Consider the following 15,224-nt stretch of genomic DNA (forward strand, 5'->3'; position numbering starts at 1 on the left):
CAGTGCAGCAAGTGTAGACAAGCCTTCCGTTTTAAACCAAGAGGCACAATTCATGCTAATTCCTCCCTGCCCCCAACCAGTAGTCTAGCTAGCAGAGAACTTACCAGGCATAAAAACATACGTGAGCTACTTCCTCAGCAGAACAACTCTTATCATGGAGTAAATGCTGACACAGATGTTGCCTATTATTCCATGCCTCTGTTAGATGGACTGGATTTGCTTTGAGGACAATCAGTGTTGCTGCTTCCCTTCTCCAATCCCCTCACAGAATATGCAGCAGTCAGGTGTCCTTTTAAACCCTCAAGAGGATACTGTAAAGTTAGCCACACTGAAGGTATGAGACTTGGGAGGACTGCAGTAGCAGCAACCACAGCCAGACTGGATGATATGCACAGGAATTCAGAACTATCAAAAGAAAACTTTATCCTTACACAAGATTTACATGTTACGTCACTGGCTTCCAAGGCCTGGTCTATGGGAGAAGTGGTGGGGGACGATCTAAGTTATGCAACTTCAGCTACGTGAATAACGTAGCTGAAGTTGATGTACTTAGATCTACTTACCGCGGTGTCTTCACTGTGGTAAGTCGACAGCTGACACTCTCCCATCGACTTCGCCTGTGCCTCTCACTCCGGTGGAGTACCGGAGTCAACGGGAGAGCGCTCGGCGGTCAATTTATCACATCTAGTCTAGACGCAATAAATCGACCCCCGCTGGATTGATTGCTACTCGTGGATCCAGCGGGTAATGTAGACATACCCTAAAAAGCAGCTGTCTCTATAGCAGGGGTCGGCAACCTTTCAGAAGGGGTGTGCCGAGTCTTCATTTATTCACTCTAATTTAAGGTTTCGCGTGCCAATAATACATTTTAATGTTTTTAGATGGTCTCTTTCTACAAGTCTATAATATATAAATAAACTATTGTTGTAAAGTAAATAAGGTTTTTTAAATGTTTAAGAAGCTTCATTTAAAATTAAATTAAAATGCAGAGCCCCCCGGACTGGTGGCCAGGACCCGGGCAGTGTGAGTGCCACTGAAATTGGTACGCATGCCATAGGTTGCCTACCCCTGCTCTATAGTATGCTTTCATATGGTCCCGTTCATTGTAACAATAGCACCATCTACGGTTTTAATTTTCACTTCATACAACACAGGCCTTGCACCAAGACTGCAAGGAATGCATTTTCTCCCCCCATCTCAACCTTCACGAAGACCTTGTCTACACTAAAGTGTTTTGTTTACAAAAGTCAGCTTTCGTTGACAAAACAGTGGAGGTGTACACACTACAATGCTCCTCCTGCTGATTTAACTCTCCTGCTATGCCAACAAAATAAAGCCACCTCGAGGAGAGGCATAGGGCTTTTTGCAGCAAAAATTAGATTGACGCAGTGTCAGTGTAGACACTGCCCTTGGTTATGTCGCCATAAATAGCCTTTGGGAGGTGTCTCACAATGCCCATCCTGACCGCTCTGGTCCGCAGATCAAACTCCACTGCCCTATACCCAGGTACACCGGCATCCACCCCTCCCGCTTTAAAGGGACAGGAATTTTTGAAATTCCACTTCCTGTTTGCTCGGCATGGAGAGCTCACATTGCCTCTTTCCAGCTGACCATAGCAGCTCCACACACTAAATGATCTCCCGCATGGAGTACATTAGAGTAGTTGGATCTGCTGGCTCTGTAGGGAGAGGAGGTTGTACAGTCCCAGCTCCGCGCCAGTCATAAAAACTTCTACACCTATGGGCAGATTTCCATGGCATGTTGGATAAGGGCTATGAACGGGACATGCACCAGTGCTGTGCGAAGATAAAGAAGCTGAGGCAAGCATACCAGAAGGCAAGGGAGTCAAAACTGTCACTGGTGCTGCACTGAAGACCTGCCGCTTCTACAAGGAGCTGGATGCCATCCTTGGTGGTGACCCCATCTCCACCACCAAGAGCCCCACGGATACTTCAGGGAGATTAGAGATAGCGGCCAGCGGACTCAACCCCGAGGACGAAGTGGTTGACAAAGAAGTGAAGTTGGAGGATGAGATAGGACAAGCAATAGGGTCACCAGCGTGTCAAGCCAGGAACACTTCTTAACCCCAGAAGGTTCGAGCCAGTCCCAGCACTCTGGTGCGCTTGATGCAGGAGAGGGGAGCTCTGGTAAGTGTTCATTTTGAATTGATACTGCTCAGTTACATGAGGCAGAGCTGTCCTTTATTTTGTTATATGCTAGAAGTGAGTTAAGGGATAGAAATGTCCAAAACGAGCTGTGTTTGTGTCTGCTTCACATTCCCTTGTGCAGCTTTGCAGTGGAGACCCTGCGGAACACACAGATTTCACAGGAATCTTTCAGAGAGGTATCTAGGAAACTTTCCTGGAGGTACTTGCCAATCCTCTGCCAAAGGTTCCTTGGCAGAGCTGCTTTGTTCCTTCCCCCATTGTAGGAAACTTTTTCTCGCTAATCAGTAATCACATAGGGACCAGGTCTGAAGCCGCACACGTGCAGGAGATACATCCTTGCTTACCCTCAGGAGTGAGATATCGGTTTCAATTACCCCCGCCTGTGCAAAATGGTGGCAGAATTTACAATATTTTCCATAGTCACTTGCAGTGGTCCCTTTAAAGTCACCTAGACCTTTTGCCCCATCTTGAAACCAACCCCCCCACCCTCCAAGCTGAACTCACCACATTTAGGGTGTTTGCCGAGCTGTGGACTTGCCAAGGGACAGCGAGAAAGAGGTGTATTTTACTATTATGATTCAATGCTGTAAGTGCTCCAAAAATCGTGCCTCTGTTTACTGTTTCTTGCGCTTCTGTAGATGTGGCCTTCAGGGGAACCCCCTACACACCGGCGGAGTGCCTCTGCCAGATAAGGAAGTGACCCAGGAGGAGCAAGGACAACAAATTTTGGGGAGGTGCTCCAATCCTCTGATGCCACAAATCAAGAACACAGGTTGGGGAGACAATGAATGAATGATTAAGATAGATAGCCAGGACAGGAAGCTGGGCCAGGAGGGAATTTTAGTGGGCCAGGAATGGATGATAAAAGTGATAGAGGGCCAGAGATGTTGAAGTCCCTAACTGTGCTGCAGGCAGAAAACCTGTGTGCTCCCCCACCCCACCCCACGGCCCATACAGAACAGCTTGCCATGCCCTCCCCAAACTCTTCCCACACATTCCTTGCATCTTCCTGGTCCATCGCAGTACCCTGTTCACTCTACCCCTTCCAAAAAGAAAAGCTGGATTTACCTACAGCTACGAGAGCCTCCATCACGAGAGTGTTCCTCTCAGTGGTAGGTCCCTTTCAACTAAGCGTTTTCTGTGCATTATTTATTGCTGTTTAATAAAAAAAAATACTCAAAGATAATCAATTTTTTTTTTGGTCTCCTACACACAGTGGTTGCTGCAGGAATTAATACACTGGCACATTTACAGACTACAAATCACAGCTAGGAAGCAACCCCCCATTGTGGACTTCCCGACTCCAAACTGATTCACGACCAGCCGGTAGCAGTCTGGAGCTGTCAGCTTCCACACAGCAATCGCCATGCGCTTCTCCACCAAGAGGGCAGCTCTCATTTTGGTGTCCTTGTGCCACAGTGCTAGGGCATGCTCTACACACAGTTCCAGGAAGGTGTCTTTGCGGATCCAAGAGTTCTGCAGCCACTGCTCATCATCCCAGGTGTGAATAAAGATGCGATCCCACCACCGTGTGCAGCTGCTCCATGAATGCCAAAAGTAATCTGGTATGGTTTCTTTCCATGGCACACAGCAGGGCAGGCATGACAGATTCCTGTTCAGATTTGAAGCTCATAAGATACTGCATGATCAGCTGTATTGTCCTTTATAACACTGACCACAACAGTAGAGAGCAATGCAGGATCCATGCTTTCAGGTGGAGATGGCGGGCACAGAGTAACCAGGGACTGTTGAAAAATGGCACGAAATGTAGTCGGAAGCCCATGGAATGATGGGACAGAAAAAGCTGCATCATGGGATGTTGAGCCTGAACCTATGATGCTCTGTGATCCACTTTGCCTTCCCACAACTCCTAGCTGCAGAAAGTGCAGTGTAGCACAGACTGATAGTTACCCACAGTCCACTGCTCTCACTGTTGATGTTAGAGCAGAAACTGAACAGGCTCTGCTGACAAAAGGAGTGTTGTGTGAACATGCACAAGCAACGTAATTAGAGCAGTTTATGATAATCAGCGTAACTTGCGTCAACTTATCTCTGTAATGGAGACACAGTCTAAGGAGTTGCAACTTTAAAGTAACTACCATTTACCATAACAGACCTAAAACAACAAATAAACAACAGACCTAAAAGTGGCAATTCTTCAACAAAAAGACTTCAAAAACAGACAAATGTGAAGCTGCAGAACTGGAATTAATTAGCAAACTAGATACCATCAGGTTAGGCCTGAATAAAGACTGGGAGTAGTTGGGTCATTACAAAACCTAAACTTAATTTCCCCAATACTAATTTTTCCCTACTGTTACTCACACCTTCTTGTCAACTGTTTGTAATGGGCCACTCTCTTACCACTTCAAAAGTTATTTTTCTGCCCTTGGTATCCTGCTATTACTTGACTTCATCTTGTTAGATGGACCTCACACTTGGTAAAGCAACCCCCATACTTTCATGTATTTATACCTGCTCCTGTTTTTTTCACTTCATGCATCTGATGAAATGGGTTTTAGCCCACGAAAGTTTATGCCCAAATAAATTTGTTAGTCTCTAAAGGTGCCACAAGGACTCCTCGTTGTTTTTGCTGATACAGACTAACACAGCTACCGCTCTGAAAACTCTGAAAACCCTCACCTTGCTCTGAAAACTGTTACCATTTACCATAGGTGGTTTTTTTTGTTTGTTTTTTTTAAAACACTCATTAACACTTTTAATATATAAAAAAATAGAGACGAGTTTCGGGGAAGGGGGTGAATTTTTTTCATTTTTTCCCCCCTCTTTGTGTGTGGAGGGGAGGGGGCGCGCGCGGAGAAGAAAGAATAGAACTAACCCTGACAGGGAGTGGAGGTGGGCATCTGTGCTTCACACCATAGTTAATAGTTAGCAACAAAACCCACAGTGTTTAAAGTAACAGCTCAATATGCTGACTGCTCAAAACGGCTCACGACTCATAATGCCTACTCAGCTGTTGTTTCACACCAGCTGAACATTAATCAGTGTGACCATGTGAGGATTCTTTCCTCGAAGGTCTGCAGGTTAGACTGGTTTAACTACTCTCTGGTGTGGATTACCTTGAGAGGTAGCTATGCTGATGTAACTTTTCAGTGTAGACCAGCCCTTATTCTGGAAACAAGAGTGTTTTTTTCCAGTTTAGCTTAATCCACAATAAGAGTGTACACACTTGGGAGTTATTTCAGAATAACCCATGTGTAGATAAGCCCTTATATACAGTTAGTGTTTGTTAAATTATTTTGCCAGTCTTATTCTGTGGCCTTGAGCTGGCTTCAAATCACTTCCACCTGAATGGATCATCCAGAAAAAATAAGGTCAGCGCTCAAACAGCAGTTCTTTTAGAGTCAATTTCAAAATACATTCGGTGGAGAGGTCTGAAGTCCAGTTCTAATTATTGTTCATGGGCCATAATTACAGATTTAGTACTCCATATTTCCTTCAGTCCATAGGGATAATTCCCATTTATGTCAACAAGAAGTTTATACAAAGAGCCAGGGCAGTTATAACTCAAAACTTAGCTTTTGTTTTGTAGTACCTTGATGCTGCATTCAGCATCATTCACTGGGAAATAAGCTCACTTTTAGGATCCCTGTTATTATTTCTCTTCTTTCATCATCCGTCTGTTTCTTTTCTTTGAATGTCTCTCTTCCATAGTTTCTTCCATGCAACAACTTCCAGTCCCTTCCACCTTATCAGCAATCAAACAGTCACAGTTTGCCACCATTGTTTCAGGTTGTCTGCAGATTCAAGAAGACAACACAGCCACCACCCTCTGTTCACATTCTGATAGTTACCTTCCTGGTGCTAAAAGATTTCATATTAAAAGTGTTTAGAGATTCTGCATAACTAATATGCTATGCAGGCCACATAAACACCACTTGATAGACTTGATAACATGCCTACTTTTGAGTCATCTGTCACATATTAGGCTTCCCCTCAGTGCAGCCTCTGAGCATACTATTTCAGACATTGATCTTCCTTAAATCTAATTTATAAACACAATACAGAACATAGCAAAGAATGCCACAATTAAAGCAGTAGCCTGATCTATTAACGAAAGTGAACTTATTTCTTACTCCAAAAGGAAAAGAAAATGGATTCTTGGTGTTTGGCTTTTAACTACAACAAAAAAAGCTGCCTTCTAGAATCGAGCAGTTTCAACAGCTAGAATCAAAGAGGAATTTTTCACAGGCACTAAATTCACACAAAAGAGAAAAAGGTTATGGAAAATTGACTCTTGTTTACCCACTGTACAGACACAGTATGGCCAGTGAAAGGTTTTCCCCACTGCCTCAGCCCCAAACTACAGGAACAAGCAGTGCTTAATTTATGCCAGGGCTTGCCAGTGCTGAGCCCCGGCACCTCATAGCCCTGGCATCTCTGGGCTGGGCGCATTAGTTATTAATATAAAAAAAAATTGCTTGAGTCCCGGCAACTCTTTCATTACAAATTAAGCACTGGGAATAAGGGTTCAATTCATCTTGGTTCTCATTAAGCAAGCTGAGAGGGCAGTTCAGTCTCCATGCCTATGCAAAAAGCCCCCAAAGGGTGCCAACGGAGGTGTTTGTTCTGCAGTGTCCAAGATCAGTCTGTCCATCGAAACCTGATCAACTTGTTTCTACAGAGGCCTGTAAACAACCAAAGGTAACACCTACAGATGAAATGCATCATTTATTAAGAGTTTAGGAGAGCCAAGATAGAGGCTTCCCCTCCCATTCAGTTATATCAAGTTGGAAGATTCCTTACTCTGAGGTTTACTATTAAAAGTTTCCTATTAAAAGTCTCTAATTATTTTGGCATCCCAAGCAGACGTGTTCTGCTTGTACAGCATTACTGGTTGCGTCAACAAGCGATGAATGGAAAAGAAACAGCCTACTTAGGAGTCCCTCACCATTATATGGCAAGTTCTCAGTTACATGTCAGGGTGTATAAAGGCATAAAAATACATGTTTAAGCCATGGGCAGTTTAATACACAATTGTTACAAGTTCAGGGAAGATTCAGTCTACTGCTGCAAATCCTACCTCGAGCCTCAATGTGGCACAGCGGTGACCCTGGCTGTTCAACAGCGATGGTAGTGGAGTGTATTCTCCGGCAGGTCTAACCATGCTATCAAGGTGTCGGACTGTCAGCCCAGCGAGAGGTTTGCTTCCTCTGCGGAGGGGCGTATAATCCCTCTTTCTGAGGTTGTAAACTAGCTAAATTGAGGAGGTAAACGCGCCACTGACAGCCCCGCCAGCGGGTGGCTGAAAATAATGGCTAAAACAACACGGAAAACCAAGTCTCAGTTCTCTGCACGTCCCTTGATCCCCACTCCGGAGGCAGTGAGGCATTCGATCGATGAGAGGCTGAAAAGAATCTCAGGTGCCAGGTTGCCAAAAGGAAACCTGACAACTCTCTCAGTGTGCACTTATAACTGCAGAACACTGACAAGGGCAGTGACAACAGATGGACTGCAGCTATATCTGAGTGGTATTGGCAAGAACTGAAACGGCCACACAGTCAGCCTCCAAAGAGATAGGATGATTTCTTAACAAGGAGATATGGACAAGCATGGTGATGGATGGCCAGAGTGAGAGAAGATTGGAAGACGTGTTGTAATAATAATAATTAATGGAGATATCCCAGGCCAATACTCAAACCACTGAGCTATCCAATTGGCTCAGTCTTAACTGATGAAGGACCGACAGTCTACGCAGCAGGGAAGCTTAATACTGGTGAAAAGTGTCATATTGAACAAAATCCTCCACCCACAGATCACTACATAGCCTGCACTACCACTTCACTGTGTTGCTGCAGCCTTCTCTGCATTGAATATAGTTATCACAGTAGCACTTAGGGGGCTCAGCTGAGTTTGAGGCCCCATTGCGCTAGAGAGCTTTCTGTTTAAGTAGACAAAAGTGGGAGGGAAACAGAGGTGATGTTATCTGCCCAAATTCACATAGCAGGTCAGTGGCAGAGCCAGAAATAGAATCCAGGTCCTCCAAGACCATACCTTAGTCACTGGACAAAAAAAGTGGGATCAGGAAACCCAAACCTGAATGATCACCTCTAGGGGATATTAGCTTAGTTTAGTCTACAGGTCTATTCCATTCTTTGCCTCCCTTCTAGAAGGTTAACAAACAGCCAGATGGTTGCTACCAAACCTGGCTGGATTTGAACTTGTGACCTAGAGATAACAAGGAATTTTGTTTGCTGGAACTGGAATTAAAAGCAAAATATAAGTAGAGGCAGCAGCATTTGGCAAATATTACTTAGTGTTTGCTTACTGGATATTCATTAACAATAAGATCAGAGCACAACGATTTTAATGTAGAACAGAAAAACTGTAGAACTAAGTAAGTAGGTGCATCTCAAAACCCACTGCTCCATCACTTTGTATTGTATTCCATCCTCTCTCTGGAGGATGCTAGTTTTGACCCTCCTCCTGGACTGATGAGGCAGGGATTCACCTGCATCAAGCTCAGTACAGCATCATGGCCTTTGATATTCACCCTTTTGGGGGCCAGGGATCTTGCATTTTTGGAGAGTGCTTAACAGCCCTGGAACGTGTATGTCCCATTACCACTCTAGTCCAGCAGCCAGTCCAGTCAGCCTTGCTTTAGGGTCCATACAAGGTTTTTTGTATCTCAAGACTACACATTTTAAAGGTCTGCCTGATGATTATCACTGTTGAACATTTGGAACTATCAACATTTCATCCCTGCCTTGACACCCCACCCATCATCAAGTGTTCACACAAAAAACAAGGCACAAAAGAGTTAATACATGCATTTCATGTATTAATATTTGCAATATCATTAATATGTATATGAATAATTCAAGTATATGAGACAGGAGGTGTAGGGTACAGTATGAACCTTAATTTTCAATTCATATGTTGAACACTTTTTAATGTGAAAAAATTCAAAATATATATTTGTTAAAGTTATAGTAATATTTTAACCAAATACTCCAAAGTACTTTTCCCACACTTGTGCCTGAAGATGTGCTCATTTTCTATAAAATGCTTCAGTTGGTGGTGGTAGGGAGCTGAGCTTTGGTGTTGATGTGGTACCTTTACCAATTTTCACTGCACGTTATTTCTCCCATGCTTCTGACATGGTGGCACAGTTTGTTTGCCAGTTCAAAGCCATCAGGCACTGTTGCACTGATGTCAACCAGCTCACAGAATCTTCAACACAGTGGCAAGGCCAAAATAGGATGCTACTGCATCACTGCCCAAGGGTGCAAGGGCAACTAACAGTCCAGGCACAATGTTCTAGTATTGCTCTGCAGTAGCATGAATGTCTATTACAGCTCTCTCTTGTACTAGAGATTCCATAATCACTTAAGAAATTAGGCCCTGTTCAAGGTGATGATGCAAGAGTAAGACAAACATCAGTGTTATCTGATAATTTCCACAGGATTCTCTTTCACAACCATCACCATTTGTTGTACAAGGAGGTTGTCTGACTCCTCAGGTGGCCATATCTTCCCTGTGGATCACCACACCTCCTTCTTTACTTCAACTGGGGTGTGGTCTCTACCTGCAATGACTAGCTTGTGCTCTAATAGGTTCTCTTGGTCAAAATTCTGGTCTTGAATGAGATCTGTACAAATGATGTTCAACAGTTTCTTGTTTCCAGTTACTGTCAAAACAACTTTCTGTGGCAGTAGCTCCGTACTTGCACCCAGCTGATGCACCCTGCTTGCTTCTGTAGCTCTGCTAGATCTTGTGACACTCTTTGTGATGAGGTCTTTGCACTTTTCAAAGACAAGGTGTACATCACCTACAGCTAGCTTGTGTTCAGTGAAGTCTCAGAAATTGGACACAGTCCTTGAATATCACTTGCTGGCCAGCATACCACTGAAAGAATGACTTTACAGGTGATGTCTTGTTAAGTACACCTATCTGCAGCTGGTTCTTTAGCTTAAACTTAGTCTTGGAAAGCCTCATGTCACCAGCATCAGAGAACATTGATATTGGTACAGGAACCAACTCATGTGACAAAATATTCTTCATGGCAACCTCTCGTGAACTTGCTTGTAGGCAAGTGTCAAATGCCTTAGTTGGACAAACCTGTACATGCTTTGTCCATGCTAGTGGCTCTGCTATCCTTGGTATTGTGTTACAGAACCCTCTGGGCCAGCTATGTTCAAATTCTTACATTTGGTGAATTCCAATTGTGTCATCTACATTGATGGATAGCGGTGCCACTCTACCACTGACAATGTTTATTATTTCCTCTGGGTGCTTAGTGGGGTTTAAGGGATCAATACACAGCTCTAGCTTCTTATTAATGCTTTCGCCGTCTCTTGCAACTGCAGGAATACTTGACTTGATTTCTTCTTTGTGGATCTCTTGTATTTCTGCCTCATGAAGGTGGTTTTGAAGTACATGCCCTTGCATATACCTTTCCATATTCCTGGAACATGGTCAGCTGTTTTCCTGCACCAAGTGTTTGTTTATAATCTGTTAATTTTGAAATATTGGACAGTTATAGACATTACTTCTCAGGAGTGAGTATGTCTGACACGATATATCCATCCCCGATACATTGATCGCAGTCTGGACATACCGTAAGTGAGCATGTTCAGAGAATAATAGATTGCCTTGTGTCTCTGGGAGAGAAGGGAACATACTAGTAAGGTATATTCTTAATACAGACACTAATACGGAGATAACATATGTACCCTTCTAGCTAACTTATGTTCCATAACAAAATATTAGTGTGAAGTTTATTTAAAAAATGAAAATCATTGAGAGGGGGTTTCACTGTCACCTCACTTGTGAATCAGGAGCAGTGTGGAATTAAGTGCTAAGCAGTGACAAGGGGTCATCAGGCAGTTTTTTTTTTTTTTTTTAGAGTTTAGGGTTTTTCCAATTCGGAATCCACAAAAAAAAAAACAAACAAAAAAAAAAAAAACACACACACCACACACACACACACAAGAAAAACCACACACACACAAACCAACACTGTATGGACACTAAAACAAGGTATTCCCAAAAACTTGCATTTGGCTACCAGACTACTCCCCCAAGCCATTCAATTTTCCCACTAGGCAAAAATCACCTTGAGTTGTTTCCATGTTTGTCTCAATGATTCCATACAAACTCTCTCAATCAAGGACCCACATTCACAGCGGAACCAAATTAACTCAGCAAATAAAAGGGTAGGGGAAACCCAACCACTCCTCTATAGTCCCTCCTTTTACTCTTAAAATGTCACAAGGGACTCCAAGTCTTTAAGATTGTCTAGAGGGCCCTTTTATATGTTGGTATTTTATGTGCAGGAACTATCAGCATAAGGAAGGGCCACTGACAAGCCCCCAAACACACTGCAACTATAGCAGACCCTGGAAAGGGAGTCAAGTCAGTTAAGTTCCACCTGTGCTAGGTCTCTTAACTGGCTCCCTGAAACTAGAGGACAGCATAGACTACACAAAGCTTTCACTTTGTTACAAAGGCATTGTTACCCTATCTGCACTATAAACATGACTGTTGTAGTGCTGTGCCATTATGTGACAGGCAAATACAACTGTTTTCTTCCATTTGAGGGAAGAGAAAGAATCCCTGTGAAATATGATAGCCTAAGTCTCCTGTACCAACCTGGTGTTGATCACCCAGTAGTACTGCTGTGCATAATTAGAATTTCAGCAGAGATTACAAGGGGAGTATTAGAAACTAGATAGTCACACACATCCTGTAATGCATTTGCAAGGACACCGATCGGACACACCTAACTTCTTTCATACACCAATATACATTTGAAAGAGTTAATTAGAGAGCTAGCAAAGAAAACCCAGCCACTTCCTCCAAACTCAGAAGATATATTGTTAATACAAAGCACATGAACAATAACTGGATACTCCTAGCCAAATGGATTATTAATTTATATTTCAGGTTTATTTTAAAAAGTGTTTGGTCATAGATGTGTTAAATATGTTTTTTTAATCTAAAGCTGGTTGAGTGCGTTTCCTACATTTTTTGACCAGCTTTATAAAAATGTAGGTCTGCCTTGCAACAGTAGCCAGGCATCCTCCAAGGGGAAGTGGGTTATCTCAGTATCACTTTGCTGTTTCCCCATTTAAATGTACTGCGGAAACCAACAACACATAACCATAAAAAGTGTGAAAAACGACTTCTTCCTTTGGTCTCGTTTGGGTGAGAAAGGAAGTCATTACCAGCATTTTACAAACACAGGGATTCAATCCACTTCAACCCAGGTTTTCATAAGTGCTCACTAATTTTAGGTGCCCAATTTGAGATATTCAGGGCCTGATTTTCAGAAGCACACCCCCAACTAACTTCAGCTCAGCATCTCCAAGGGGAGGGAGAAAAGGAGACTCAATGTGTCTCTAGTTGTGTACCAAATTAGCAACATATAAGATTTTACGCCAACATTTAAAAAAATTATTATATATGACAAGGGCTGTAAGTACCTTGTTACCAAATATTTTCTATGCTTTACAAAACGATATTAAAATTAAAGCAAAGTTGTAAAATTCAAATCAAAGTTCCCCCAAACTGATGTGGTGAAGGCAAGTCAATTCCATAGCCAACAGTACACAAGGGAGAGAGATGTGGCCAGTGTCACATCAGACTACCTTTGACTATCCCTAACCCCATGGACCAGGTATCCATTTTGCAGCTGGATGAACTGGAGGTGGCCTTCCAGTGCAAGATGGAACACCACTTGAACTCATGAGCTTCAGGATTGTAGTCGAGTGCCTTAACCACTGTAAGAGACCAGCTAAAAAGGAAATTCAGAGTTCATGAATGGCAACTTGATGGAGTTTTGGCCTGGAGACACTAAAGCTTGGTCTACACTACAAACTTATATCAATATAATGGCACTGCACTGCTGAACTATTTTGGAATCATCAGATTCAAGAACCAGGCTTTTAGAACAATTTGCTTCATAGTCATGGCTATTTCTTGGATCATTAGCCAAGAGATGATCAACACTTTGCAAGCTTTAATAAAAAATAAAAAAAACCCACACACCGGTCTACTAGACTATTCAGTTTCTCTAAACCTCTACTGCCTATTGACTCAACATGGTGACACAGTGATCCAAAAGAGTCCACGTGCTTGAATTAACCATGATATCTGTAGTACTAAAATTCAGGTATGTTGCTTAACACTTTTTTTGCACAACTTAGTGCTTTTGAAAGAGAAATGTCAGGTTAAAACACAAGCCACACTGTTTACGAGTTGTCAGCAAAATGAGATTAAAATCAATTTCTGCAATTCTTAAAACAGATCGATATCATCAGAAGTTTGGAACCAACCAAAAAACCATTTCTGCATTAAGATCTTGCATGGCAAGTTTCAATCCAGTGTATCCAGACTGTCATTCAGTTTATGAACCAGGGAGAAGAAGGATAATTATGGCAATGCTAATACAGCCTCAAACTATAGTGCTGTGAACAATGCATCTATAATCTCTTCATACTGAAAATGTGGTTACAACTAGAACGTCAAAAGATTTCAGAGATATCTTTGCATAAAACAGATTGCTTCCACCTGATAGACCTTTATTTTCCACATATATTATTCAAACACACACTGTCCAACCTTCATTGTGCATCACAATCCAACAGTTTGAATGAAACTGTACATATTTCAAGGAGGAGGGCATACCAGTAGTTGTTCAATTTCTTATTTTTGTTTTAACCAGTCTTGAGACTGTTCTGTTTTACCATTCAATGAAGTAATGCCCTCCAGGAGAAGTACATTACTGTTGCTTACAGGCTAGCCATAGTGCTATTAAAATTCTCTCTTAGATAATGAAATGCTTGTTCACTGCAGGAAAAAAGCATCACTGTTGCCGAAACATATGACTGAGCCCTGACCCACGAAACACATGACATGCTCCTTTAAAGCCTATAGTGCTCATGATCACTTTGCTGCTTATGCAAACCACCTGATTTTTGATAACCAACCCAACTCATGCCAATTCCCCACTGTGCAGAATGCATTCTAGTGTGCAAAGTACTTTGACAGCTATTCAAACGTTATTTGAAAATAAATAAAGATCCCAAGAAGGAACCCGGCTACCCCAGGACTGAGACATTATTAGGAATTTTGACAAACTATTCTAGGCCACCCCTTATTTTCAGCTAATTGAAGCCTCTAGCAGTTGTGATCCAGGATCATCTTCGCAGCCTGAGAGATTATCCCCGGCTATTAATTATCTCTGTGGGGCAAACAATCCCGAGGTGTCCACCTGCTTATGCAAGTATCTTTTGCAAACACAGTTCAAAAATATACAAAGAGGGCAACGAAGCTGCCAGCTATCTGTTTTTAAAACACATGCATGCTTGTTTTGACCGTGCAGAAGTGAAAGAGGAGCCAACTTTCTATTTCAAGCCACAGATTGCCTCTGCTGTGGGCGGGGGAGGGGGCGGCTATTCGGATAGTCCAGGCCAGAGGGGACCCTTTCTTTCCTTCCCTATCCCACCCCCCTTCATATCTTACCCGCGCTGGAGTTGACCAAGGCTTCACGCCTGCAAACGAGCCCCAAGACCAGCAAGGCGCTGGGGAAGAAGCGCGGGAGCCACATTGCGCCTGAAAAATCCCCCGCCAAGCCCGAGGTGAGGCGTGGGAAGGACTCCCCGAGAGGGCGGCTCGCGAGACGCTAACTCCGCGGCGCGGGCGGCTCTAACCCGGGCAGGCAGCAGGCACTGCCCCTCATCGCAGCCCAGACACCAGCCCCATGCACACTAACGCCAGCCCGAGCCGGCCTCGCCTCCGCTCGGCCCCATTTCTAACCGGCAGGCTCAGCGAAGGCTCCCACTTCCGGCGATCAGCCCTTTGCTTTGCTTCAGCGGCGAGCGCCTCTCTCGCTCTCGCTGGTTCGCTTGCAGAACAACAGCTGGGGCTGGAGAGCAGGAGATGCCAAGTTCCCGGGAAAGTGTGGGCGCCGCGGAGCTATGCAAGGGCTAGTCCTGCTTAACAGGGCACGCGAAGGGCCTCGAGAGTGGCCGACAGTAGTTGCGCAAGTAGGGTGACCAGATGTCCCGATTTTATAGGGACAGTCCTGAT

The 15,224-nt window shown here is 43.5% G+C and overlaps 1 protein-coding gene across 1 annotated transcript in view; it reads right to left on the bottom strand.

Annotated features, from left to right (window-relative positions):
• TM7SF3 (transmembrane 7 superfamily member 3) overlaps positions 1-14,996 on the bottom strand; it is a 33,464-nt gene extending 18,468 nt beyond the window's left edge. Inside the window, exon 1 of the mRNA XM_034783039.1 lies at positions 14,658-14,996. Within this exon, the coding sequence (XP_034638930.1) occupies positions 14,658-14,742 (85 nt within the window). The 5' untranslated portion in view covers positions 14,743-14,996. The remainder of the gene's footprint in view (positions 1-14,657) is intronic.
• Positions 14,997-15,224: the final 228 nt, after the last annotated feature.

The sequence above is a fragment of the Trachemys scripta genome, chromosome 1 (assembly GCF_013100865.1).
Source record: "Trachemys scripta elegans isolate TJP31775 chromosome 1, CAS_Tse_1.0, whole genome shotgun sequence".
Classification (NCBI taxonomy): domain Eukaryota; kingdom Metazoa; phylum Chordata; order Testudines; family Emydidae; genus Trachemys; species Trachemys scripta.